At 41.7% G+C, this 26,520-nt stretch overlaps 1 protein-coding gene across 1 annotated transcript in view; it reads right to left on the bottom strand.

The window, feature by feature from the left end:
* VGLL4 (vestigial like family member 4) overlaps positions 1-26,520 on the bottom strand; it is a 186,517-nt gene that overhangs the window by 135,656 nt on the left and 24,341 nt on the right. Inside the window, exon 2 of the mRNA XM_043975616.1 lies at positions 25,561-25,637. Coding sequence (XP_043831551.1) covers positions 25,561-25,624 — 64 coding nt within the window. The 5' untranslated portion in view covers positions 25,625-25,637. The remainder of the gene's footprint in view (positions 1-25,560; positions 25,638-26,520) is intronic.

Genomic DNA, 26,520 nt, shown 5'->3' with positions numbered 1-26,520 from the left:
AATCGGAGTCAGAGGTGACCCTAGCATGTTTAAGTCTGGGTCGGTCCATGCTTAGTAGTCTTTTATGCTTTAAACATTTCTCTGGTAGAGCAGAAAAGAAACTGCTACCTTATACTTGTTATGCAATGGACACTGGGTACCTTTGTGTTCTGTTTTAAGGAGACTCTAAAAAAGGCCAAATCTAAGCTTTCTGTAAGTGGCTTTCCCACCCAAAAGTTTTAAGATCTGGACATAAAGAGGCAGAGACACAAAACAGACCTTGACCCCTCTCTTTAGAGGCTAGGCTCCCCTAAGGCTGAACCCAGTGTCTAGGAGAGCCCAGAATTGAGAGTCTCTTTAGTGGGAGATACATCCCCAGCCTTGTACTCTGAACCAAGCCAGCAGTTCAGTTGTTACACAAAACAAGCAAATTTAAAAAACAAGCAAAAAAACCAACCATTGTCTCAAAAAAAACTTAAGTGATTTTGTCCAATTATATGCCAACAGGACTAGTAATAAATGAAATGAATAGAAATTCACAAAACTATGAAATACACAGATGAACAGAATAAGAGAAAAGGAACTCAATATAAGAAAAACAAAATAATTGAACACACTATTCATTAACTCCAAAAGGAAAAAAAAATACCCAGGTACAGATGGATCCACAAGTGAAATTCATAAAACATTCAAATAACAATCAATTCCAATACTACACAAACTTCCCAAAAGGGAAAGAAAGTATTCCACCAAATTACTTTGATGTCATAAAAAGAGCCCCAACATCCAAACAAGGGAGAAACAAAACCATAGGCTAGTATCTGTCACAAATACAGTATCTCTAAAATGAAGGGAAACAAATATATCAGGGGAAATATTGGCAATAGAGAGAGTAACAAAAGTTCTAACATCCAAAATGATACATATATGGAAAACTAATAATGTGCATTTCCAAACTGAAAAACAGTCAGAGGGAATCAGCTGACACTTTACCAAAGAGGACATCAAACCTGTTAAAAACCCTATGAAAAGATGTTCAAATTCCCTAAGAAGTGGAGAAATGCAAATCAAGAAAACCTTATTATACATATGAGAATGGGAGAAAAAGGATAAAAACCAATGTCAGCTGGGCTGTGGAGAAAAAGGCATCCTAACACATTGTTGATAGGACTGTAGATGGGTGTAGCATTTGGAAGAATCATAAAACTGATCATACCTTTCAATCTAGCACTTAAAAAAAATTTTTTTTTTTGGTGAGGCAATTGGGGTTAAGTGACTTGCCTAGGGTCACACAGCTAGTAAGTGTTAAGTGTCTGAGGCTGGGTTTGAGCTCAGGTCCTTCTGACTCCAGGGCCGGTGCTCTATCCACTGCACCACCTAGCTGCCCCAACAATCTAGCATTTCTAATGTTAGCCCCTTATTTCAAAATCATCATGAAAAACCTCCAATTATTTGTACAAAAATATTCATAGCTGCTCTATTTTGAAAAGCAAAAAAAAAATGGAAACAATCTATATGCTCAATCATTGGAGAATGGCTAAAATACGTTAAATATGATATTAATAGGTAGTTGTCATATGCTAAATAAATTGTATTATATTAATGTATATTAATGGCATAGCCTAGGTTCTAGTTTCATTTCTGGCTTATACAGACTGATTGTGGGACTGTGGGCAAGTCAACTATCTCTTTGGAGTTCCTTACACCATTGAAATCACAGGTATGACCCCACAAAATATGTACTTAAATATATGGTGCCATAAAGCAACCATTCTGAATTGTACAAGTGTACAATATGGAAAGACTTTTATTTACAAAAAGATAGGCAGCAAAATCAGTGAGAAATAAAACAGTATACCCATTGGTGGGAGGAGAGGAAGAAAGGAAGGAAGAAAAGGATGGAAGGAGGAAGAAAGGGAGGGAGGGAGGGAGGAAAGAAAGGAAGAAAGGCAGGGGCAGCTAGGTGACACAGTGGATAAAGCACTGGCCTTGGATTCAGGAGGACCTGAATTTAAATCCGGCATCAGACACTTGACACTTGCTAGTTGTGTGACCCTGGGCAAGTCACTTAACTCTCATTGCCCTGCCAAAAAAAAAAAAAAAAGAGGAAGGAAGGAAGGAAGGAAGGAAGGAAGGAAGGAAGGAAGGAAGGAAGGAAGGAAGGAAGGAAGGAAGGAAGGAAGGAAGGAAGGAAGGAAGGAAGGAAGGAAGGAAGGAAGAGAAAGAAAGAAAGAAAGAAAGAAAGAAAGAAAGAAAGAAGGAAGGAAGGAAGGAAGGAAGGAAGGAAGGAAGGAAGGAAGGAAGGAAGGAAGGAAGGAAGGAAGGAAGGAAGGAAAGAAAGGGAGGGAGAAAGGAAGGAAGGAAGGGAGAAGGGGAAGAAGGGAGGAAGGAGAGGGAGGGGGGAGGAAGGGAGGGGAAAGGAAGGAGGGAGAGTGAAAGGAAAGTAGTTTGACAGTCCTGAAAAGAGCACAGAACAAAACAATCTTCTTTCTTGTTTGTTATTCATTTACCATGTTAAGTACTAAGAGCCCTATGCAAGATATCCATTCATTATTTTGCATGCTTATTTGATGATTTGTCTTGATGATGGTTATTAAATATAAACAATTTTTAAAAGCAGAAACATGGGAAGGAGAGCTCATTAAGTTTTCAGATGTTGGTAGAGGTCTTTGCTGCTCTGATGGTCATTTGGTCAGTTAAATACATCATTGCGCCTTTTTAATTCAATTAATAGATCACCAATATTCTTTATCCACACAACTTCAGAGGCTATTTTGAATTGAGGCAGTGGGAAGAAATTAGTCCTATGCTCTCTGAGTGCTCATAAAATCAAAATGAGAATCACATCATGCCTATGGGTCCCCACCCTTGCCCTGAAACCTTATATCTTGCTGATATAAGAGTCTACTAGTGTATGTGGATGAATGGGGATCTGCCCCCAAGTACTAATCACCTAATTTAAGAACAAACACTAGAATAATTATATGTGTCTATACACACATACATACACACACATATATAAGTCACATACACTTCCCCATTTCCAAAATTTCATTTTATAGAAACCTATTTTGAAGCATACCCTCCAATGAAGAACCCTGGGGCATCTTGTTTCCAAACCTGAAGTTGTTTTCCATTTTGGGGAGAAGACTCCTGGATACTGGAGAGAGCCTGGTGGCAGGTGTGAGGGAGAGCTTCACAGTTCGTTTTTTGACCTATTTCCTGACACTCCCTTCCATCCACTCTACTTTCCATTCAGATGGTCTGGCCTGGGTTCTCTGCACCTGCAACCTCTTCTACACACCCTTGCACAGCCTCATGCCTAGAAGGTTAGAATGTGCTTCCTCCCAACTTTCTTAGAACCTCTCAGTTCCTTCCAGGCTCATATGAGATACCACCTCCTGTGGGCAGATTCTGGATCCCTTCTTCTACCTGCTCCCCACCCCCAACTCCAGCCCCCCCACCCATTTGTTTCAGCTTTCTTCCTCTTATAATTCTGTTTTATGGGTTTGGAAGTGTCAATCTTCTATCTCCCAAGTAGAGTGTAAATTACTTGGAGAAGTAAACTTTTTTCTTCTTGTACTTTTATCCCCAGTGCTTTGCTCCCTGTGAGTGTTTAATAGATGTTTTGAGTCAAGTTGAACTGAACATTGGAAATAACATCACTGGGGGGCAACTAGGTGGTGCAGTGGATAAAGTACCAGCCCTGGATTCAGGAGGACCTGAGATCAAATCCAGCTTCAGACACCTGACACTAACTGTGTGACCCTGGGCAAGTCACTTAACCCTTATTGCCCTGCAAAACAAACAAAACCCCACATCATAAAAATTGACTTCCAAAGGTAGACACAGCACCTCACCTCCCATCCCTTGTCCCTGGCCTGCTTCTCCCAAAATTAAGACACTGTGAGCAGGCTCTTAAATACCCAGGAGGTGATGAAGAAGGACTGTCACCACTGGATTTGGAGGCACAGAGAAGCTGACTTTCAATACTGTGCATGACCTTGAGCAGCTCACCTTCCAGGACTGCAGTTTTCAAATCTTTAAATGAGGGTATTGGACTAAACCGTTTCTAAGGTGCCTTCAAGACCTAAATTTTTTTCTTTTTTTTTTTTCTTTTTGCAGGCAATGGGGGTTAAGTGATTTGCCCAGGGTCACACAGCTAGTAAGTGTCAAGTGTCTGAGGCCGGATTTGAACTCAGGTACTCCTGAATCCAGGGCCGGTGCCTTAACCACTGCGCCATCTAGCTGCCCCTCAAGACCTAAATTTATGATTTTGTGTGTATTTTGTTTATAGATTATCTTGCATGTCACAATATCTTACAAATCCTTTGCCTTCAAAGACAATTATCACATCAGGAGTATGAGGCTATTCATTAACCTGGTATAGATGCAGGTTGTCCCCAAAGTCTTAGTGCAGGGGCAGTTAGGTGGCTCAGTGGATAAAGCACCGGCCTTGGATTCAGGAGGACCTGAGTTCAAGTCTGGCCTCAGACACTTGACACTTACTAGCTGTGTGACCCTGGGCAAGTCACGTAACCCCAATTGCCTCACCAAAAAAAAGAAAGAAAAGAAAAGTCTTAGTGTAGGTTAATGGCTTAGCTTTAAGCCATTTGAGCTTAAAAAAACCACACTAATGCTTTTGGGATATCTTGTATTATTCATGCCACTGACCTCCCAGGACAGTTAAACAACCATATGGGTAACATTCCCTTTGACTTGCTCACTAGCTCTGTGAAATGCATAGGGCGGGTATTATTCCCATTGGGGAAACAAGTTAAATGACACATCTACTAGCAGAGTGGTTGTGCCTGGATCCCAGGTACACTTCAAAATATATATTTTAATTGAAATTTTAGAAATGGAAATTTATATATGAATTATATATATCATCCTGGTGTTGTTAGACATTTTAATGCATGGATCAGTTAGGCTGCTTTTTTATCCTCTTTAAAAAATGTTTAGGGTGGCTAGGTGGCACAGTGGATAAAGCACCGGCCCTGGATTCAGGAGTTCCTGAGTTCAAATCTGACCTCAGATACTTGACACTTACTAGCTGTGTGACCTTGGGCAAGTCACTTAACCCCCACTGCCCCGAAAAAAAAATTTAATAAAAAAAATGTTTATTATATGAAATTGCTCCCTAGAAGAGGGAAATTTGAGATAATTATGATGATATAAGAAATAAGATGAGATAAGAAATAAAAATAAGAAAAACAGTTTTTAAAGAGATTACACAGCCTCTACCTTCAATAAGCCTGTAGGCTAGTTAAATAACTCACATTCACATAACACTTTAAGGTTCACCAAGAACTCTCCTGAAAATGATCCTAAAACACTGTAAGGAAAGTCCCAACTCCACTGTATGAATGAGAACATTGAAGCTCTGAGAGACTGACTTGTTTGTTAGGGGATATTAGAACTGGGACTCAGACCCAGGTCTCCCCATTCTAAGTCCAGTGTTCTTTCCACAGTGCTACTGTAGTGGCAGCCTAGTAGGCCTGGGTCCAGTTAGGGATACTCTGACCATGATAAATAGAGTTGATCCACTTGCTGGGGTCAGTTAGAGGGTACTCTTCCCTTGGAAAAGCAAAGCCTTTAATTAACCAGACAAGTTATTCAAACAGATAACGAAGCAACCATGTCATGGGTGCCCAGAAAGTTGGGCACCTTGAAATTTATAGCAGGAGTCTAATTGGAACCCAGATGTTCTTATTACATGACTAGGACCAGGTAGTGACAATAACCTCATGGCCCCCAACTGTTTCAAGCACCCCCATTCCCCAACAGCTGTAACTTTTCAGTTTCAAGGCTCTCCCAATCCCCCTATAAAAACATTGTCTTCACTCTGACTGATGCCATAAATCTGCTCCTCCCCAGGAGTTGAAGTTTAGACTTCTTCTCCCGGCCATACCTCTGTGTGCCAAATAAAAACTTTTTATTTAAACTTTGACTGGATCGTGTGTGCGAGTAATTTTGATAGAGGGATATTTTCCGATCCAGTTTTACAGTGTCACTATCCTCCCTTCTAAAGTATGGACACTAGCATATAACATAGCAGAAAATAGGATGTGTTAAGTACCTAAGAGACATATAAATGAAGTGTTCGAACAAGTCAAAGAGGAAGAAGGGTAATTACCAATGGCAGCAAGGAAGAAGAGGGTAAAAGGAATACAGTGAGGAAAGACAGAAAAGGGAAGTGAAAACAAATGATAGAAAAAAGGAAAAGGAAGTGGGACTAAGGACCCCATTAGGGGTTTGCAAACTTACTGGCGCCCTCAGATTAGCCGTTCACAAGGCCCCATATTCCTTCTCAGGGACCCAGAATCCTCAGTTCCTGAATCTAGAGGCCTCCCAATTTCATTGATTGACTTGTTGCTTGTATATATAGTTCAGGAAGTCTGTTTTGATCTTCAACCAATCACAAGATATTTCCTGCTTGGGGTCACCTGATTTTATCCAATGACCCAAAGCCCCAATAATACTTTAAAACTGATTAAGAGGGGCGGCTAGGTGGCACAGTAGATAAAGCACTGGTCCTGGATTCAGGAGGACCTGAGTTCAAGTCCAGCCTCAGACACTTGACACTTACTAGCTGTGTGACCCTGGGCAAGTCACTTAACCCCAATTGGCTCACCAAAAAAAACCAACAAACAAACAACAAAAAAAACTGATTAAGAGCTTATTCATACCTAGGTTACTTTCGATTGTTTAATTCAATTGAGATGTCTGGGCCTTCTATGACTAAGGTGAAGGTGGACCCTCCATCCTCTAGAACCTAGTTTCTTAAACTGTGGGTAAATGAATGTGGGGGTTGCAAAAAATTTGGCAACAGTAAAAAGGTTATGGGGCAGCTAGATGGTGCAGTGGATAGAGCACTGGCCCTGGAGTTAGGAGTACCTGAGTTCAAATTCGGCCTCAGACACTTAACACTTACTAGCTGTGTGACCCTGGGCAAGTCACTTAACTCCAATTGCCTCACTTAAAAAAAAAAAAGGTTATGTATACCTATTTTATATACCTGCATACCTGGGGATGTGTAAAAATTTCTCAAACAAAAAGGGGTCATGAGCGGGAAAAATTTAAGAAGCCCTATTCTGGAATACAGTTCAAATAGACTCGGAGAAGAACATTGAGCAAGGCCATAACATGCTATTACCTTGCTCTATTCTACTCTGTCAAATACTATGGGTTGTGTTAAAAGTGAGATCTTATTCTGTATTTTATAGATGTATATGGTTGTTTTATGTTTATTAAGTTTATAATAAATTTTAAAGCATATCTTGCCTCAGTGATGCCAAGTGTTATTACTCATTGATCAGTAAAGACCCAAACACTATAAATTTCTTAATTACTTTACTTCTATTGCCTTCTCAGTTTTAAACAAAGCCCAGCATGCTAGGAACAAAGGTGGTGATCTGGCTGTGGCTGATGACTTATGAAATAGCATATTCAATGGGTTCCAGGGAAACTTCTGCTGCTTACCCAAATGCCACTGACTCATCCACTCATAAATTAAGACAAATGTGTATGTTCAGATATTTCAGCAAGATAACAATATTCTACACAAATTCAAAACCCTAGGGATATTGTTCGATGAAGAACTATAAATGACTTAGCTATTCCCAGTAATATAAGTACAATCCCAAAGGACTAATGATCAAGCATACTATCCGCCTCCAGAGAAAGAACTGAATACAGACTGAAGCATGCTATTTTTCACTTTCTTTCATTTTTTCTTTTATTTGAGTCTTCTTGTAAAATATGACTAATATGGAAATGGTTTACATGATTGCACATGTATAATGCATATCTGATTGCTTACCATCTCATGGAGGGGGGGAGCAGAAGGAGAGAGAGTTAGAATTTAGGACTCAAAACTTTAAATAAAAATGTAAATACAAAAAAAAACCAAAACAAAACTAGGGGCAGCTAGGTGGCGCAGTGGATAGAGCACCAGCCCTAGAGTCAGGAGTACCTGAGTTCAAATCCGGCCTCAGACACTTAACACTTACTAGCTGTGTGACCCTGGGCAAGTCACTTAACCCCCATTGCCCTGCACCAAAAGAGGGGGAGGAGGAGGAGGAGGAGGAGGAGGAGGAGGAGGAGGAGGAGGAGGAGGAGGAGGAGGAGGAGGAGAAGGAGAAGGAGGAGAAGAAGGAGGAGGAGGAGGAGGAGGAGAAGAAGGGTTGTGAGTGGAAAAAGTTTAAGAAGCCCTGGCCTAGAGCACAGAACAGGTCCATCGGGGAAGACAATGCCTCAGGCTTACAAGACCCAGAATTCATATCTTACTGGTCCTTGCTCACCTAGTATAGAGCAATTGTTATACAATAAGCACTTGAGAAATGCCTCCTAAAAGTATGATTAAGTGATTGCTCCAATATTAATTCATTCGTTTCCACTCAGTATACAAAGAACCCCACATTTTATACTGTCATATTTTGAGTATAACACCTTTGAGTAAAATAATGTTTAGTATTTTATTTGTTACATAAATAAGTATTGACACATACCCAGGGGTTTCCCCTTTCTAATATGACAGTCATTACTTCATCTGGCTTAACATTTATTTACTACTTAATTTCTCACCTTGGCTACACAAAACAAACCAGTTCTATGAATTTCCCTGCTGGCTACTAACCAGCTTGAGCTATTGGGCCTGCTTCTCATTTATCAAGAAGATTTTCCCCCTTAATCACAACTTTATTAGAAACAGACCACTCTTCATTCAAAGACCAAAGATGCATAAACTAAGGGATGAAATGATCATCAACAAAGGCAATCTCCAGTGCTTCAAAACAGACCTTCTGCATTCTACATTTTTTAAGAACTGCCACCCCCCAGTCAAAGCATTCCATCTAATTTAGATGGCTTATTAAACATAATGATAAAGTGTTCAGTTTAATTAGTCTTATTCAGCACTCTACATTCATTTAGATATATATGGGGATTCAATGGGCAGCTAGATGGTACAGTGGATAAAGTACCAGCCCTGGATTCAGGAGGACCTGAGTTCAAATTCAGCCTCAGACACTTGACACTTACTAGCTGTGTGACCCTGGGCAAGTCACTTAACCCTCATTGCCCCCACACACACACACAAAAAAAGAATATATGGGGATTCTTAACCTTTTTCTGTATCATGAACCCCTTTAGCAGTAGTCTGGTGAAGCCTGTGGATCCCTTCTCTCAAAACAAAATCTTTAAATACAATAAAATAATATACATGAGAACAAAGGAAACTAATTTTATTAAAATACCGTTATCAAATTTTTTAAATCCCAGGTTCCTGGATTGCAAGTTAAGAACCTTTGATCTAAAATATTTATACAGATTTCATTAGACAATTTCTAAATAATACTTTAATTCCTTAACAGAAATGAATCGATCTAAACATTCTTGTAAATAAACTCTGTCCCTTAGGGAGCTGATCCATTCTGAGGGCTTTAATGATCACTTCTTGGGGATGACCCCCACCTTCATCTCCAGTCACAAGTCTAGCAAACTGAACAAGTGAACCCAGAGATTTCTGATGTGTGGACTGACCGCAACCTAGAGAGACAGTCCACAATATGCACTAGGGCTCTGGTCTCCCCCTTGTCCTGATCAACATTTTTATTAATAACCCGATGATATAAAAGGCATGTTCTGTGTATCTGTACACAGCACAAAATAAGAATAGCTGTTATGAGAGATGAGAAAACAAAGATTCTACAAAATCATTAGTCTAGCTAGACTAGCCAATGCTCAATCCCAATTTCCACGATCCAATCCCCCAGAATTCTAAGCCTTTGGGGTAGTTTTGTCCTAACGACTTTAGTATGAAAGGTCAAGTAATTTTCAATATTCAATGCAATCCTAAACAACAACAAAATAAACATCCCATACCTCTTAAAAAGTTTAATTGACTAAAATTCAATCATAAAAGTTATATTGACTCAGTTGAAGAAGGGCTTACGTTTTAAACAGTTTTATGTTGCAATTTACATCAAACATTAACCAGGTCATAAGTGTCACACTGATATAAGTGTGACTATAAAGTATAGGGATACATTTTCACAATCAGGAGATGAGAATTCATTATATATCATTTTAAAGTTGAATTGTGTCTCTATTAATAAGGGGAATGGCAGTTAAGTGCATAGCAAGAAACAAAAACAAGCAATTTACTCATTGTCATATTTGTACACTTGTATTCTCAAAGCTAAGTGTCCTGATGCTTAGATGGAAGATATTCCAGTTAGAGATCTAAGGAAGAGATGTTTCTTACCATCAGGGAAACTACAGTTTACTGAAATTAATACAAAGGATAGAGCAAAGATATGTGTGTACACACACACACACACACACACACACACACACACACACACACACACACACCCTTCATTTTCCATCAACCCCTCTGATTCATTTCAGTCTTTGAACATCATTTCCCACCATCCCACACCTCAAGATAACCTTGGTCCCCAGAAATCTCATCATCATGCAAAACTGCCTCAGGTTTTTTTTTGGGGGGGGGCAGGGCAATGAGGGTTAAGTGATTTGCCCAGGGTCACACAGCTAGTAAGTGTCAAGTGTCTGAGGCTGACTTTGAACTCAGTTCCTCCTGAATCCAAGGCCAGTGCTTTATCCTCTGTGCCACCTAGCTGCCCCTGCCTCAGCTTTTGATACTGATTACCCTCTCAGCACCCTCGGCAACTCTCCCTTCTCTGAGTGAAGGGCTGGAGGACAGACCAACAAACTCCTTTCAAAGACTTCCTTTGTAGAAGAACTTTCTAGGTAACTTCATTTTTCATCAGCTACACTTCTTGATTTGGATTTCAGGAACATTATGCCCCCATGTTGAATACTCAGTGGCAGCCCTTCCCCAACTCCCAGCTTTCCAGATTCCTTTTGTGTATTATCTTTCCCCATTAGATTTAAGCCCCCTAACAGCAGGGACTTCCTTTTTTTTAAATTTGTATCCCCAGTACTGAGTACAAAGCCTGGCACATAGTAGGCATGTAAAATATTTACTGACTATTGACTATATCTGCAAGCCACCCAGCTTGTCCTGCTCCAGGGATATACTGGCCCAGGCATCCAAGCAGAATCTGGCCAGCTCGGCCCAGGGTTCCCACGGGACTGAAGTGGCCCATTTCTCAATCACCCCTCACCTGTTTCCCCTCCATCTCATCTGTAAAACGAAGAGGTTGAACTAGATGGACCCTAAGGTCTTTTCCAGTTCTCAATTTATGCTTTTTATGTGTCTTCAACCTATAGCATTCTGGGAATTTCCTTTTCCTTTCTTTTTTCTTGAAACTGAATGTCCCTATCCCTACCAGGCTGGAAGTACAGTGGTCACTCATGGTCCAAAATCAAGAATGATCAGCAGGAAGTTGTAACCTGCTTCATCTTTTCCAGCCTGAGACATGCTGACCTGGTGGACTCGCACTGGTGGCGGCTCACCATACTAGTGCCAGACTTAGCCTGGACTCCAGAACAGCTTTAGTCTGACTACAACTCAGAACCTACAGCTCAAGCAATTCACCAGCCTCAGCCTTCCCCTTAGGCTTGGCCCACCACACCCAGACAAAATATATTTCTCAATCATCATAACATCCACTACAAGTTTAAGTAATAGTATAGGTTAGAGCATACTGCAGCTAATGTACTGTAACTTAAATAGCTCCACATAAAAAGACTGCATTGTACCCCAACATAACGCTAGCAAATAAATACTGAAGAATTGCTCAAATATTTTATTTTCCCTCAAAACACTGTTTTGGGCATTTCTTTGAGAAGAGAGCTACCCCCCCCTTCTATTCAGACTGTGCAGAGGCCATTCATTCATTCTCAGTGACAATAGCAAACACCTCCAATGAGCAATTCTACTGACTTTATGCTTTACCTAATACCAAAAATATTATGATCGCAGGACCAAAGTCCAACTTTCTCTCCTTAGTTGCTGACTCCTTCCTTGCTGCCTACAAATGTGCTTATGTCTAGCTCACCCTTTAAAGAAAAAAATCATTTGATTTGGCCATCCCTGTTAGCTAGCTTCCTATAGCTCTCCTGTCACACACAGCTAAACTCCTTCAGGTCATTTACACTAGCTCCCTCAACTTCCTCTCCTCTCACTTCTAAAAGCTCAGCAATATGACTTCTGACCTCATCACTCAACTTAAACTGTCCTCTCCTATATAACCCCCTTCTCTCTAATCACATAGCCCCCACCCCAGCTCAGGATCTCATCTTGGACTACTGCATTGCTCTCTAACTGGTCTCCCTTCTTCAAGTCTTTTCCTGCTCTAATCCATCCTCCCCTTAACTACCAATGTGATTTTCCTAAAGTTCAGGTAGGATCATATCATCCCCTTACTTGATAAACTCCATTGGCTCCCTATTACCTCCAGGATCAAATATGAAGTTGTCTGTTTGGTAGTTAAAGCTCTTCACAACCAGACACCTTCCTACCTTCCCAGCCTTCTCATACTTTATTCCACTCAGTGTATTCTACAGTCGGACAATGCTGACCTTGCAGTTCCTCATATGGGGCACACTGTCTCCCTGCCTTTGAAATGGCTTTGTCCCTTGCCCAGAATGTTCTTCCTCCTCAATCCCCTTCCTTCTAGACTCATCTCAAATCCCACCCTTTGCCTGGTCTCCCTCTCTCCCTCCCTCAGCCCCACACCTTCCCTCTGAGACTACCTTCCCTCTATTCTTTATTCCTAGTTATTTATGTGTTGTCTTCCCAGTGAGAATGTGACCTCCTTTGGGACAAGGGTAGTTTTTGCCTTTTTTTGTATTCCCAGCCCTTAGAAGAGTGTTTGACACATAGTAAGTTCAAAATAAATGCTTACTGACTGACTGACTGAATGGCAGATCTTTTCATTGTCATTGTCATAGCCATCAAAGATGTTGCTGTGTTGATTCTCATCATTTCAGCCTGAATCAATTCATACAAATCTTCCTACTTTCCTCTAAATTCTCTTGGTCATTTCAGGCTACACAATATGCCATTACAGGTATTTCAGTCATTTTTCAATGAATGGACACTGGTTTTGTTCCCAGTTCTTTGCTACCACAAGGAGTGCTGCTATGAAAAACGCTGGCATAATATTAGACCTTTCTTTCCGACTGACTTCCTTGGAGTATGTGCCCCAGTCATGGGAATTCTGAGTCCAAGGACTCAGAACATTTCACCACTGTCCTTGCCTAATTCCAAGTTGGAATACAAAAGAGTCAGACCACATTGGAGTTCCACAGACTACGCACAAGGGTGCCTGCCTTCCCATTGACTCTCCCACGAAGATTCTCCCCAAATTTTTGATCTTCAATTTGCACAAAGGAAAAAATATCAATATTTCAAGAAGTATTTACTGAACCTTATATTTGTTTTAATTTGTATTTCTCTTACTATTAGAGATTTGGAGAATGTTTCCATGTGGTCATTCAGAGTTTACAAATCTTCGATTAAAAACTGTAGCATCGGGGCAGCTAGGTGTCGCAGTGGATAAAGCACTGGGTCTGGATTTAGGAGGATCTGAGTTTAAATCCACTAGATACTTACTAGTTGTGTGACTCTGGGCAAGTCACTTAACCCTCATTGCCCCGCCAAAAAATAAAATAAAATAAAATAATAAAAGTTGTAGCATCTTCAATGATACCCAGTGCTCTAGGGCAGAGAAAGCAGCCTCCTATTATACATATTCAGTATGACCTAGTGGATAGAGTGCTGATCTTGAAATCAGCAAGACTGAGTTTGAATGTTTTTTTTTTTAAACCACTTACTCTCTGTGTGACTACAGACAAGGTACTTAACATGTTTGAGCCTCAGTTTCCTCATCAGTAATAATACCTATATTACCTAACTCACAGAGGGTGCTTACAAGACTCAAATGAGATAATATACATCAACAATCAAAAAGGACTTTGTTATTATTAGCTATTATTGTTATTATATGTCATGTGAAATTTCGATTAGCCCAACATCATGGATACTTTCAGTGATAAATCAAACCTAATTAATTAATACTAGGGATAGCTAGGTAGTCAGTCTTGGGCCTGGAATCAGAAAGATCTGTGTTCAAATGTGGCCTCAGAGACTAGCTGTGTGACCCTGAGCAAGTTACTTAACCCTAGTTTTCTCATCTGTAATATGAGCTGAAGAAGAAAATGGCAAACCATTCCAGTGTCTCTGACAAGAAAACCCCAAATGGGGTCATGAAGAATCAGACACAACTGAAAAAAAGACTGAACAACAACAAATTAATATCATAAAATGGAACCGCTAAGCAAACTTCATTTCACTGTCCCATATACTTTTTTTTTAAGTGACGCAATTGGGGTTAAGTGACTTGCCCAGGGTCACACAGCTAGTAAGTGTTAAGTACCTGAGGCCGGATTTGAACTCAGGTACTCCTGACTCCAGGGCCGGTGCTCTATCCACTGCACCACCTAGCTGCCCTGTCCCCTATACTTTTTTTTGTTTTGTTTTGTTTTTGATGAGGCAATTGGGGTTAAGTGACTTGCCCAGGGTCACACAGCTAGTAAGTGTTATGTGTCTGAGGCCGGATTTGAACTCAGGTCCTCCTGAATCCAAGGCCGGTACTCTATCCACTGTGCCACCTAGCTGCCCCTCCCCTATACTTTTAAAGTAAAATTGAATTTTTTTGTATAATTGGATACTTGTGAAAATAACATAGAAAGGAGAATTTTTTGCAAAGTCAGCAAAAAACTTTAAGAATATGAACCTACGAACAGTAAGAGCTTAGAGCCACCTCTGATGCACCACATAGAACATCGAAGCTTTTACTGATGAAATTCTCCCCCTAGTTTCATGGAGCGACTTCCAGCACGGCCAACAGCAGCTGCAAAGACTTTCGGGCAGCCTTTCCCTCACCAAGGGCAACCGCTGGGACCCGGCGGGCGCGCGCACGAGGTGATTGGACACGAATGACATCATTACATTGTTTTCTTTCAAGTGTAATCGAGGACTTTGCTCACTGATAATAAGCCAACAATGGCCCCTGGGGAGGTGGGGGGGGGGGGAGCGAAACTGCCCCTTTCTGTTCAGTGCCTGCTTTTTTAGAGTCACTGCCCACAGTAAAGAGCCAGTCTGCAGTAGGCAGACCCATTCAGCCACGCTCCTGAAGAGCTCCTCCCCTCTGGGCCGGGCTGCTCAATGCTCATGGACTCCCAAGATCCAAACAAGGCACAGGAGCAGGGGTCGGTCTGTCCCGAGCTTACACACACACACACACACACACACACACACACACACACACACACACACACACACACACACACACACACACACTCACAAACTCTTTCTGTGTGTGTGTGTCTTTCTCTCTCTCCCCCCCCACCCCCCCAATCCCTCCCCCATATTCCGCCACTGACACAGGATTACAGGATGAATGGTGTACACTAGATGAGGAGGGCAGGAAAGAGGATGCCAAGAGAGAAAGGGAAGGAGCAGAAGAGAAGAGGGAGGGAGAGGGTGTCGGCACCGCGGGTCTAATTAGAGGGAAGTGCTTGTAAAAGCACATCAAACAGCCCCAGCCCGAACACGTGACCGCCAGCCTCGGCTTTATTTACTTAGGTGCAGCCAGAAACAGGATTCAAAAGTCTTTAAGGACAACCTGGAAAAACAAGAGGTGAGAGCAATGATGTCATGCGCATGACTTAAAAGAAAACAAACTAAAAACATGCAACAACATTTGTGGGGTTCCAGCGATATCCCCCAGAAATGTTCTTTGTGGAAGGATTCCTTCACTAGCGGTTGGCGGGGAAGCGCAAACCTATAGAACGCGCCCAGATTACGCAATAGCTCACACTCACAGAAGGGCTTACAACACTTTCTGTGAGACAACCTAGTGAAGTAGATTGTTACATTGTTATCCCCGTTGTCCATATAGGCAATAGCAACGTTTCTAGAAGTCCTGGGTTCAAAACTACCCAAACATTCATCTTAAGTTTAGACACACTGGCCTCAAATGTGACTTTTCCATTCCTGATCAGAGTTCTATGTGCACATCATATAAAACAGAATAGTACTCTCTACACAAACATCCTTTAATTTGGAAAGGCCAAGGATAATTTATTTCTTTTTTTAAAAAAAATAATAAACATTTTTATTTAAAGTTTTGAGTTCCAAATTCTATCCCTCCTTCCCTCCCCTACCCCAGGCAGTAGCAATCAGATATAGGTTTATATAAGTGCAATTATGTAAAACATCACCATTTTTGTCATTTTGTACAAGAAAACTCAAGTAAAAGGAAAAAAGTGAAAGAAAGAAAGTGAAAAATAGCATGCTTCAGTCTGTGTTCAATCAATACAAGTTCTTTCTTTGGAGGTGGATAGTAGGCTTCATCATTGAACATGTGTCTAAAATAATTTCTTTTACCTTTAAGTAAGAAGGCCAACACCCTTGGCTAACCAGTTCTCCCCAATACCCAGAAGGTACAAGAACAAAGTACCGAAAGCCTAAATTAGCCAAAGAACAAGTCAGTCGAGTCAAGTCATTAAGCATTTATTAAGCACCTGTGGCTTAATAGGCACAATGCTAAGCGTTGGGGATGCAAAGAAAGGCAAAAAACAAACCAGTCCCTGCTCTTAAGGACCTCACAGACTTTGGGTGGAGACGATATGCAAATAATTATGTACAAACCAGAAATATAAAGAATAAACTGGAAATGATCTTCCAAATGGATTAGAATTTAGCAGAGGTAACTGATATGTTCCAATCTCATATCATCGGGGTTGGAACATATCACCGTTTTATAAAGTCACTAAGAAAGCATCAATACTGAAAATGTTCAATGCATCCAGGCTTCCCAGGAAGAGAAAAACAAATTTTAAAATGCTCTATCTCCCTTCATAATCAGTCATGACTCAGAAGAAGAAAATAGTGAGAAAAGCCGGGGATTTCCCAGTGCCTGAAAAGATCACTGAGAAAACAACAATAAATAAAAGGGCTTCCTCTAAATCAAACACCAGTAACTTCAGGATCCCAGTATGCCGGCCAGTCTGAATGTGTGTTTCATGAAGTAGTTTCCAGCACTGCCCTACGGATTGATTAAAGCACTCCCCATGGACCGAAATGCTGATAATGGTGGAATGGCCAGGAAGATCGACACCCAGGTCCCACTTGGACAGCAGAGGTTGTGTGTACTGGGGGCAAGCTGCTTCTTCTCCCGGGGCTCCAGACATTCTGTCCTGAGTCCTCCTCTCTTCTCCCTCTATGCTACCTAACTTGATGATCACATGGATTTTCCTAAAATGCAGGGCCAGTCATATTACCCTTCCTACTCAATAAAATCCAGTGGCTTCCTATGGCCTCCTGGTGCAAATACAAGATGTTCTGTTCGGCACCAAAAGCCCTTTGTAACTTAGCCCCCTCCTAACTTTCCAGTCTTCTTAATCCTTACTCCCCAGCATGTACTCTTCAATCCAGTGACACTGGCCGGCTGGCTGTTCCACAAACAAGATACTCCATCTCTTGGCTCGGGGCACTCTCTGGCTGTCTCCTGTGCCTAGAAGGTTTTCCCTCCTCCAATCCCATGACTGACCTTCTGAGTCTTTTAAGCTCCAACTCTTACAGGAAGCTTTTCCCAAACCCTCTTAATTCCAGTGTCTTCCCTCTGTTAATTATTTCCTATTTATTCTATATATAGTTTACTTTGCATGTATCTGTTTGCACACTGACACCCCCATAGACTTCAAGTTCCTTGAGAACAGGGACTGTCTTTTGCCTCTTTTTGCATCCCCATCACTTAGCATAGTGCCTGGCACATAGTAGGTGCTTTAATAAATGTTTACTGAATTCAATTGAATAGAACCCTTCAAAAGAACATGTACTCTGATGCTTGGCTACGTCAAAGCAAAGATGGGAAAAGAAGAGAATGAGGAGAAATATATAGAAAACCATGGTTCAGAAGGAAGAAATGGGAAAGACTTTAGTCTTTCTAGACTTGTAGACTATATAGAAGCCTCACACCTCTATATTAGGAACATTTTCTTCAAAAAAAATTAGTAAGTGGCCTGGACAAAATAAGCACCCAATAAAATTCCAATGCATAAAACTTCCAGCAAAGCTTCGGATACCTACTATGTGTCATGTACTGTGTTAGGTGCTGAGATTTCAAAAGACAAAAAGGATACATACAACCCCTTCCCTCAAGAATCTCACATTTTAATGGGAAGAAAGGACAGGCACAGAAGGCAATACGTGTGGGATGGAGAGGGAAAGACTCCAAGGAAAGGAGTAAAGGATTTTGTCAAGAAACTGGAAAAGAAGATGAGCTGGTTACATGGTGAAGACTCAGAGACAGCAGGTGGATGGCCAGAGTCCTCCACTGGTACCCTCCCAGTGTGAGGAGAAAATGAAGAAGAGGTCCAGCATGTTGGCTGGGCCCTCTGTGTGCTGATTTTCATAAAGACTTCTAGAGGATGCACAGGACAGGTAGGCCTGGATGAGTTGTAATCTGCACTGTCGGAGATAACTCCTGTATTAATAAGATCACAGATATACGTGAGATATAGAGGAATGACAAGGAACTCTGGAGAAAGAGGTCTCAATGGTGACAGATGGGGGCTCTTGTTTTCTGCCCAGAGTATGCAACTCTATCTTCATTTTGGATGCCTTGTGTTTGACTCTCCTCACAGCTGATCCTACTGCTTCCTCTCCAAGAACCAAGTCTCTTGTTCAACTGGAACAGTAGCCTTCAGCAGAGAGGGAGACAGCTCTTTCCCCATACCTGTGGGCCATGGAGTAGGTTCACTTTCTAAAAACCTCTTCTTTTACACTCAGGTCCCACAGCCTTCCCCTCCATACAAAGCGCCTGTGCCAGTGGCTACTTGGTCTTTTTCTTGACCATTCAAACAGAAAGATGATTTCCTCTCCAGGTCAACTCACAGGGAGTCCCAGGGCCATTTACTGCTCCCCTCCCCCCAGAACATGTACCATGTGCCTCACACTTGTGTCATCATCACATTTTGGGTTTTTGGTGTTGGGAAGGGTACTTCTGCAATTCCTGTTCACTTTTCTTTCTGCCACCTTTCTTCTGAAGCAACTGGGCTGGACTATACCAGCAACCCTTGGGCTGTTCGCTAGAGCTCTCTGAAGAGAGAGGGGAGATGGGGCAGTCTGACTATGACTCAAAGAGAATAGGGCAACCTCTCACTACATAATTTGGGAAAGTAAATGAGAAATGTTTTTCTGGTCTATAATTGGGAAATAAGCAGACCTCTGATTCCACTGATGGGAGGAATGGAAATTCCCTCCATAACTTGCAGTTATCTGAAGGAAGGCAAAGAGATATTAAGTGATTTGCACATGGTCCCACACTTAGTATGTGTATCAAAGGTAGGACCTGGACTCATGTCTTTCAGATTCCAGAACTAGACCTCTATCCAATCAATCATGCTTCTGGATAAACAAATAGTCCTTAAGTGGAGGGAAAAAAAGGATTGAGGGGACAAGTTAGAACAGTTTTTTTTAAATACAAGCTAGAATGAATAGAGGGAAGGAGATCCTTATCTAAGTCACATGGCTCTCAGGAATCTACCTAAAAACAAATTAAATATTAAAGTCCAGGTCTGTGAAAAGTATGGTTTTCACCTATTTAGACTTTTAGGCAATAGGAATTACCAAGCGGTCACTACATTCTGAGCAGTGTAGGCTGGTGTACATGGCTCTGAAGTAAGAAAAGATTTCCCAAGGCATTGTCTTAATATTAACAATCATTATGTCAATGAAAATGATTCCATCGTTGTACAATTCTTCACATCTTTCCTCCTTCCTCTTGATGAGGAAGAATGAAGGAGTCAGTAGATTAGGAGAGGTCCAATCCAAACATCCCCCAGCTCCCACTCCAGCTCTCATGTTTGAAGAGAACACTCCTCGGAGCTAATGCCCCTATCCCAGACCCCACTCCAGTATCAAGGCCAGGAAGGTAGGTCGGATGTCAGTCAACTGGTACTTCTTCTGTCCCATGGCCCAGACTACCTGATCCCTTATTCAGAGTCAATATCTACAGTAACTGTGGCTAGGAATGATTGTACCTGGGGCAGATTCTGGGAGAGAGAGAGAGAGAGAGAGAGAGAGAGAATGTGTGTGTGTGTGTGTGTGTGTGTGTGTGTGTGTGTTGGGAGCAGGGGAGGGGCAGTACCAAGGATAATCTGACCATGGCTGAAGTCAGGCTGGAAGGAGCATTTTTTCTCTTAAAGCATATGGACTTTAGGGCAGCTAGGTGGTGCAGTGGATCGAGCACTGGCCCTGGATTCAGGAAGACCTGAGTTCAAATCCGGCCTCAGACACGTAACACTTACTAGCTGTGTGACCCTGGGCAAGTCACTAAACCCCAATTGCCTCACCAAAAAAACAAACAAACAAACAAAACACACAAAAAAAGAATATGGACTTTAAACCTTCAGGGCAGGGGCAGGTAGGTGGCACAGTGGATAAAGCACCAGCCCTGGATGCAGGAGGACCTGAATTCACATCCGGCCTCAGACACTTGACCCTTACTAGCCTTGTGACCCTGGGCAAGTCACTTAATCCTCATTGCCCTGCAAAAAACAAAAACCAAAACAAAACCTTCAGGACTTTGGTGTATGAGTTGGGGTGGGGGGAAAGGCTAGTTGAAAGACAGGAGTGTCCTGGTGATAAGATGCTCAAAGAAAAGACCCACATGGCAGCATGGGCTAGCAAAGGACAAAAAGGAAAGGAGTCACGGGAAAACCAGTGTCTCCCTACCACAGTAACACCTAAAGCAAGGCCTCTTTGGTTCCACCACCTGCCAAGATAAAAAGTACTTTTCTATGTTACCACCACTCCCCCTCCCCCTCATTCCCCTCTACCTACCACTTTTATTATGCCCTCTGAACTGGAACTCCTCAGACAAGTGTCCCTCCGCTCTACTTCTCTTACATTCTTCTCATCCTGAACCCCTGGAAACCCAGCCATCTCTAGCAGACACCTCATCCCTGACCAACTTCTTCAATGAAGGTTCTGAGGAATAGGCATAAACTTTGTTCCCTAATGCTAATTCTAGATCCTCCCTCTGCCATCATCTTGCTGCAATTTCTCCTCTATCAATCTACACCAATTACCCAGTCTAGATCTTTTTTTTTTGGCCATAATCTACTGACATCCAGTTTGTGTGCTTGCGCATTTGTGCTCGCTCACTCGCTCTCTCTCAAGTAGCTCTAATAAGGAGCTTACGGACAGCTAGGTGGCAAAGTGGATAGAGCACCATGCAATTCTGGAAGACCTGAATTCAAATCTGGCACCGAACATTTATGAGCTGTATAACCATGGGCAAATCCCTTAACCCCGTTTGCCTCAGTTGCCTCACCTGTAAAATGAGCTGAAGAAGGAAATGGCAAACCACTTCAGTATCTCTGCCAAGTAAATCCCAAATGGGGTCACAAAGAGTTAGGCACAACTGAAATGACTCAACAACATAGTAGCTGACAGGTGTGCTCTCCACCCAGCTCCTACACTCACATTTGGGGCCTTCAATAGGTATCCTGTTGTACCCTTGAACATCCCATCCTCACACTTCATCAACATCCCATGACCTACATCTTCATCCACCTACCTAAACTACCCATAAGGGTCATCATACCTTCTATCTCATAATTATCATCAAAATGTGTCATCTGTATGACACATCCTTTCTCTCCCCTCTCTCACTTTCCTTCCCTCCCTCTCTCCCTCCTGTTCTTTCGTTCCTCATTCTTTTCCTAGTTCCATCAACCCTACTCTGGACTCACTTTCCTTTACTCATGATCGTGACCTAATAGTTGACTAATTCAATACATCCTCACCCTGGAATCCCTTGCTTATTGTCTGTTTACTATGCACAATCAGCCATTCCTTAAAGCTGGCTCACTTGTGCCATCCACATCCCGCACAACCATTCCCATGCTGGTGAATGCTAATAGAGGATGTCATACAACTATGCCTTTTGAGTCCACTTCAAATTCATGTCATTTAATCTCAACTGCAGCACAATGGTCCTTTCATTCTTTCCTGTTTGACTGCCACACTTTCCACAGTAACTGCTCTAACCCCTCTCTCCTCTCCAACCCCCAGAATCCCCTCCTCTACTCCACCCCCTTTCTTCTGCTTCACTGAGAAAATTCAAGTCAAGCATCATGAGTTTCCTCATCTCCCCTGTGTCACTCCTCAGATCTCTTTATGTTTTCACCTGTCTTTTATTTCTTTGCCCTGGTCTCTGAGAAAAAGGTAAACTTCCTTGCCAAGATCAACCCTCTTGCTTGTGCCTTTAATTACATTTCCTCCTTCCCCAACTCCTTTGAGAAACTGCACCATTAATCCTCCCTTTCTTCCCTCTCCCTTCTGTTTTCCCTCCCTCTGTCTCTCCCTCTCTGTTCTCTCCCTCTCTGTTCTCTCCCTCTTTCCCCTCTTGCCCTCTCTCTTCCTTTGCCTCTCTCCTCCTTCCCTCCCCTTCTCTTACTCTCCTCTCCTCTTTTATTTTATTTTTCTATCTCCCTGCTGCCTACAAGTACATTCAAGTCTCTCTCATTCTTCAAACAAATGTTTCCCTTGACTTTAGCATCCCTTTGAGCTATCTTATATGTCTTCCTTCTTGTTGCACTGTTAGGGCTTCTTCCATGGGCAATTGCTTCATGGCCCATTTCACAGATGCAGTATATCTAATATGAAGTATTGATCAACAAGCCTCAGGTGAATGTCACTGTTCACTGTAACTATAGTACACTTTAGGGCAGGGAGGTTGGCTCAGGAGCATCAAGAGTTAAATCAGAATTTCAGGCCACAAACAAATGCTGGCACCTTTGTTCTTAGCGATGAGCTCATGACCACCTGTGCAAGGGAGAGTTTCTGAGTCCAGCCAAGACCTGGAAGAGCAGGCTGCTATCTCGAGAACAAGCCCCAAGTCAGCCTTAGGATGAGTCAGATTTTCTCACTACCCTCCCTTTGGCCTTCTCTATGTTCTCAACCAATTATAATGCTTGAAGCTTTCAAAGCATAGGTATGGGAGTGGAGGTAGCAGATAACACCCTGCTTCCCACCTAGAACTCCTGAGAAGTAAGTTTGTGGAGATGGATTTTATCATGTATACAAGGACATTAAAAAAAACATTATTCCATTGGACAGCTAAGTGGTCATTTTAAATTGCAGTACTCATGATAATTATTTGCAAAAGAAAAAAATTCATGAAAGCCCATGTACTGATGTTTGTTGCAGAAAATGAATAGGTAGAGAAATTTGACTAAGCACTTGGTAAGACCCTCCAGATTAAGTCAACATATATTTTGTTACTCAGTAACTACATAGCAAAGGAAGGTACAAGGAGAATGGTGAAATACTATGGTTCAGAAGTAAGGAATGAGAGAAGCCGGGGGTTATAAATGTCACATAAGCCTTATGTCAACCAATCAGGAATGGGTTCTTGAGAAAAGAAGTAGAAGTCAATGAACGCAGCAGCACGCACCAAATTACAAAACTTACAAAAAAGAAATTAATCATGTATTAATACACAGGAAATAAATCATTCCTCTTGGGAGAATCATTCATGAATCAGCCCTCTACAGAGTCAGAGCACCAACTTTTTAGAAAATAAAAAGTAATTTAAACATAGAAGAATAAACATGAATAAAGGTATGGCTCATAACTAAAATTGCAACCTGACTTGTTTAAAATTAATTACTGATCCTGAAAAATGGGAAATGAATGGAGGAAAGAATATTGATTGACATAATAATTTCCTACAGAAATTTAATCCGTGTGAAGCAATTGCCATAGCAAAGATACCAAAAGATCCTAGAAAACCACCTCCTCTAACAAGTACTAGAACTCCTTACCAAGTGGACAGATATAGTAGTCAAGGGAAATACTGGTTTAGAATATAAATTTATTTATAAAATCTAACAGAGGAGAATGGTGGATTGTGAAGCGGATTGCTTCATAAAACAGAGAGGAGTGGAAGGGGGACAATGTAAAGAAAGCTTTGTAAGAGCTCCCAGAACATCCAAAACTAAAACTCCAAGGAGAAGGACAAATAAAATCAAATCTTGCAAAGATAAGTGAAGATCTTTATTATAAATTCTTTTATTCACCAAAGGCAGCAGAATCATTACATCTGGACTCTACCATCACCACTCCAGAGTCGTTGCTGATGAAATAGAAATTGTACAGAAGAAAACATGGATAGGAAAGTAGTTATGTGATGATGATACCAAGTACAATTAGGAGAGATTAGTGCTGAAGGTGATAAAGTCTTGAAGGCACTGAGGATAGATCAAAATCACACAACATACTGCAAAACATGTAACCACAAAGATAACTTAGCTGGACTTCCCTTTGAGTATTTTTTTTTAGTGAGGCAATTGGGGTTAAGTGACTTGCCCAGGGTCACACAGCTAGTAAGTGTTAAGTGTCTGAGGTCGGATTTGAACTCAGGTACTCCTGACCCCAGGGCCGGTGCTCTATCCACTGCACCACCTACCTGCCCCCCCACTTTGAGTATTAGTATTAATTGAGGCATAAAACAGGGAAGGAATGACTCAGGACATTTGCACTGAGTGCCCCTAATGCTTGGGATGCTCTCCCTCCTCATCTCTGTCTCATGGCTCCCTTTGAGTCTCAGCTAAAATTCAACTTTCCAACCCCCCTTAATTCTAGTGCTTTCCCACTGTTGAATATTTCCAATTTATTCTATTCTATGTCTTATTTGCACAAAGTTATTTGAAAGTTCCTTGAGACTCAGGACTATTTTTTACCTTCCTTTGTAATCTCATCTCTTGGCTCATAAAAGGCACTTAATAAATGCCTGTGGACTTGACTGACTGACTACACATACAGGAGAAGGATCAAGTGGATGAAGAATGTCTATTGTCCAACCTCTGACACACAGATGGATTGATGGCCTCTGGGAGCTCATCCATTAGTACCTGTATTTGGGACAGACAATGCAAAGGGCTAGTTTGACTCAGGATTAAGCATCAAGTGGATAGGGGGCTGGATTGCCTCGGAACACTGGTCAGTGCTTGAAATGATGCCAAGTTTCTTTGTGACACAAAGACCTACCTTGTTAATACCAGCATTGTCCTGGTAATGTCCTATGGAGACGCACTTAGTGGATATGAGCTGGCTACATCATGTTGGAAATACTAGAGAAGTGGTCTACAGGTTATCATCCCAAAAATACAGGATTAGGGAGGAAAAAAAGGGCTAAGCCAATCATGCTACAAGATCAAAGTTCAGCAGCCCATGTACTCCACTGGGAGTATTAAAAAACATGAAGAAGGCTCTTTGCATTTAAGATGTATTTCTTGAGGCAAATTTTTGAAGGGCATGAACAGAAATTGTCTAAGATGGGAAGGTATGGATAGACTGGGATCTTCACTGTTGGAGGGAATATGAAATTGATTGATCATTGAATTATCAGTGAAAATAACACACAAAATCATACATACCAACATTAAGAGCCTACAAATACCCTGAGAATCAAGAAAAAATAATACACCACATCAGTGACCACCATATGCTAGGGATTGCAGGAAAGTACATTGTAAAGTACTTGAAACAAATTGTCGACTTACGTTTTTCATCATCAGCATGCACTAGGGACGCTGCTCTTGACAAAACATCCAATGGGGTCTCCATTCCTGGTTGGAGCCTGAAAGAAACACCATGAAGATTTAGAGTGTAAGCCCTATGGAAAGAAGAACTTCATCGGATGAGTAAACTGAAACAGAGGTTGTGACTTGCCTAGGGTAATATAGCTGGTGAGTGTCAAAGCCAGGTTTTGAACCCAGATCTTCCTGGGTTCCAGACATCTATCCACCATATTCATCAATAAAGACTGTACTGGATTGGCAGATTGCTGCACCAAACCCTTTGCAGGTATAACCTTTGAGAAACCAGGGTCATCTTCTCATCATGGAAAGGCATCAGAGAAATATCTTAAGGCAAGCAATATATGTTCATTGAAGTGGAATAGGCCTTTTCTCAATTCTCCTCTTTCTTGACCTCCCTGTAGCTTCTGACACTGTCAATCACCCTCTTCCTGCTACTCTCTTCTCTCTAGTTTTTGTGACCCTGGCCTCTCTTGGTTCTCCTCCTCCCTGTCTGATCACACCTTCTAAACATGAGTATCTCCCAAGGCTCTGTTCTGGATCCTCTCTTTTCTCTTCTATTTCATCAACTCCCTTGCCTCTATGTTGATGTAGTAGTCCAGCCCTAACCTCTCTCCTCACCTCCATTCTTTTTTTTTTTTTTTTTTAGTGAGGCAATTGGGGTTAAGTGACTTGCCCAGGGTCACACAGCCAGTAAGTGTTAAATGTCTGAGGCTGGATTTGAACTCAGGTACTCCTGATTCCAGGGCCGGTGCTCTATCCACTGCGCCACCTAGCTGCCCCCTCACCTCCATTCTTGACTCTCCAACTGCATCTCAAAATGGATATCCCATAGATGTTTTAAATTCAATGTGTCCTTAGGGGCAGCTAGGTGGTGCAGTGGACAAGTCACCGGCCCTGGATTCAGCAGGATCTGAGTTCAAA

This window comes from Dromiciops gliroides, chromosome 1 (assembly GCF_019393635.1).
Source record: "Dromiciops gliroides isolate mDroGli1 chromosome 1, mDroGli1.pri, whole genome shotgun sequence".
Classification (NCBI taxonomy): Eukaryota; Metazoa; Chordata; class Mammalia; order Microbiotheria; family Microbiotheriidae; genus Dromiciops; species Dromiciops gliroides.
This window is presented reverse-complemented; position numbering and strand designations above follow the sequence as displayed.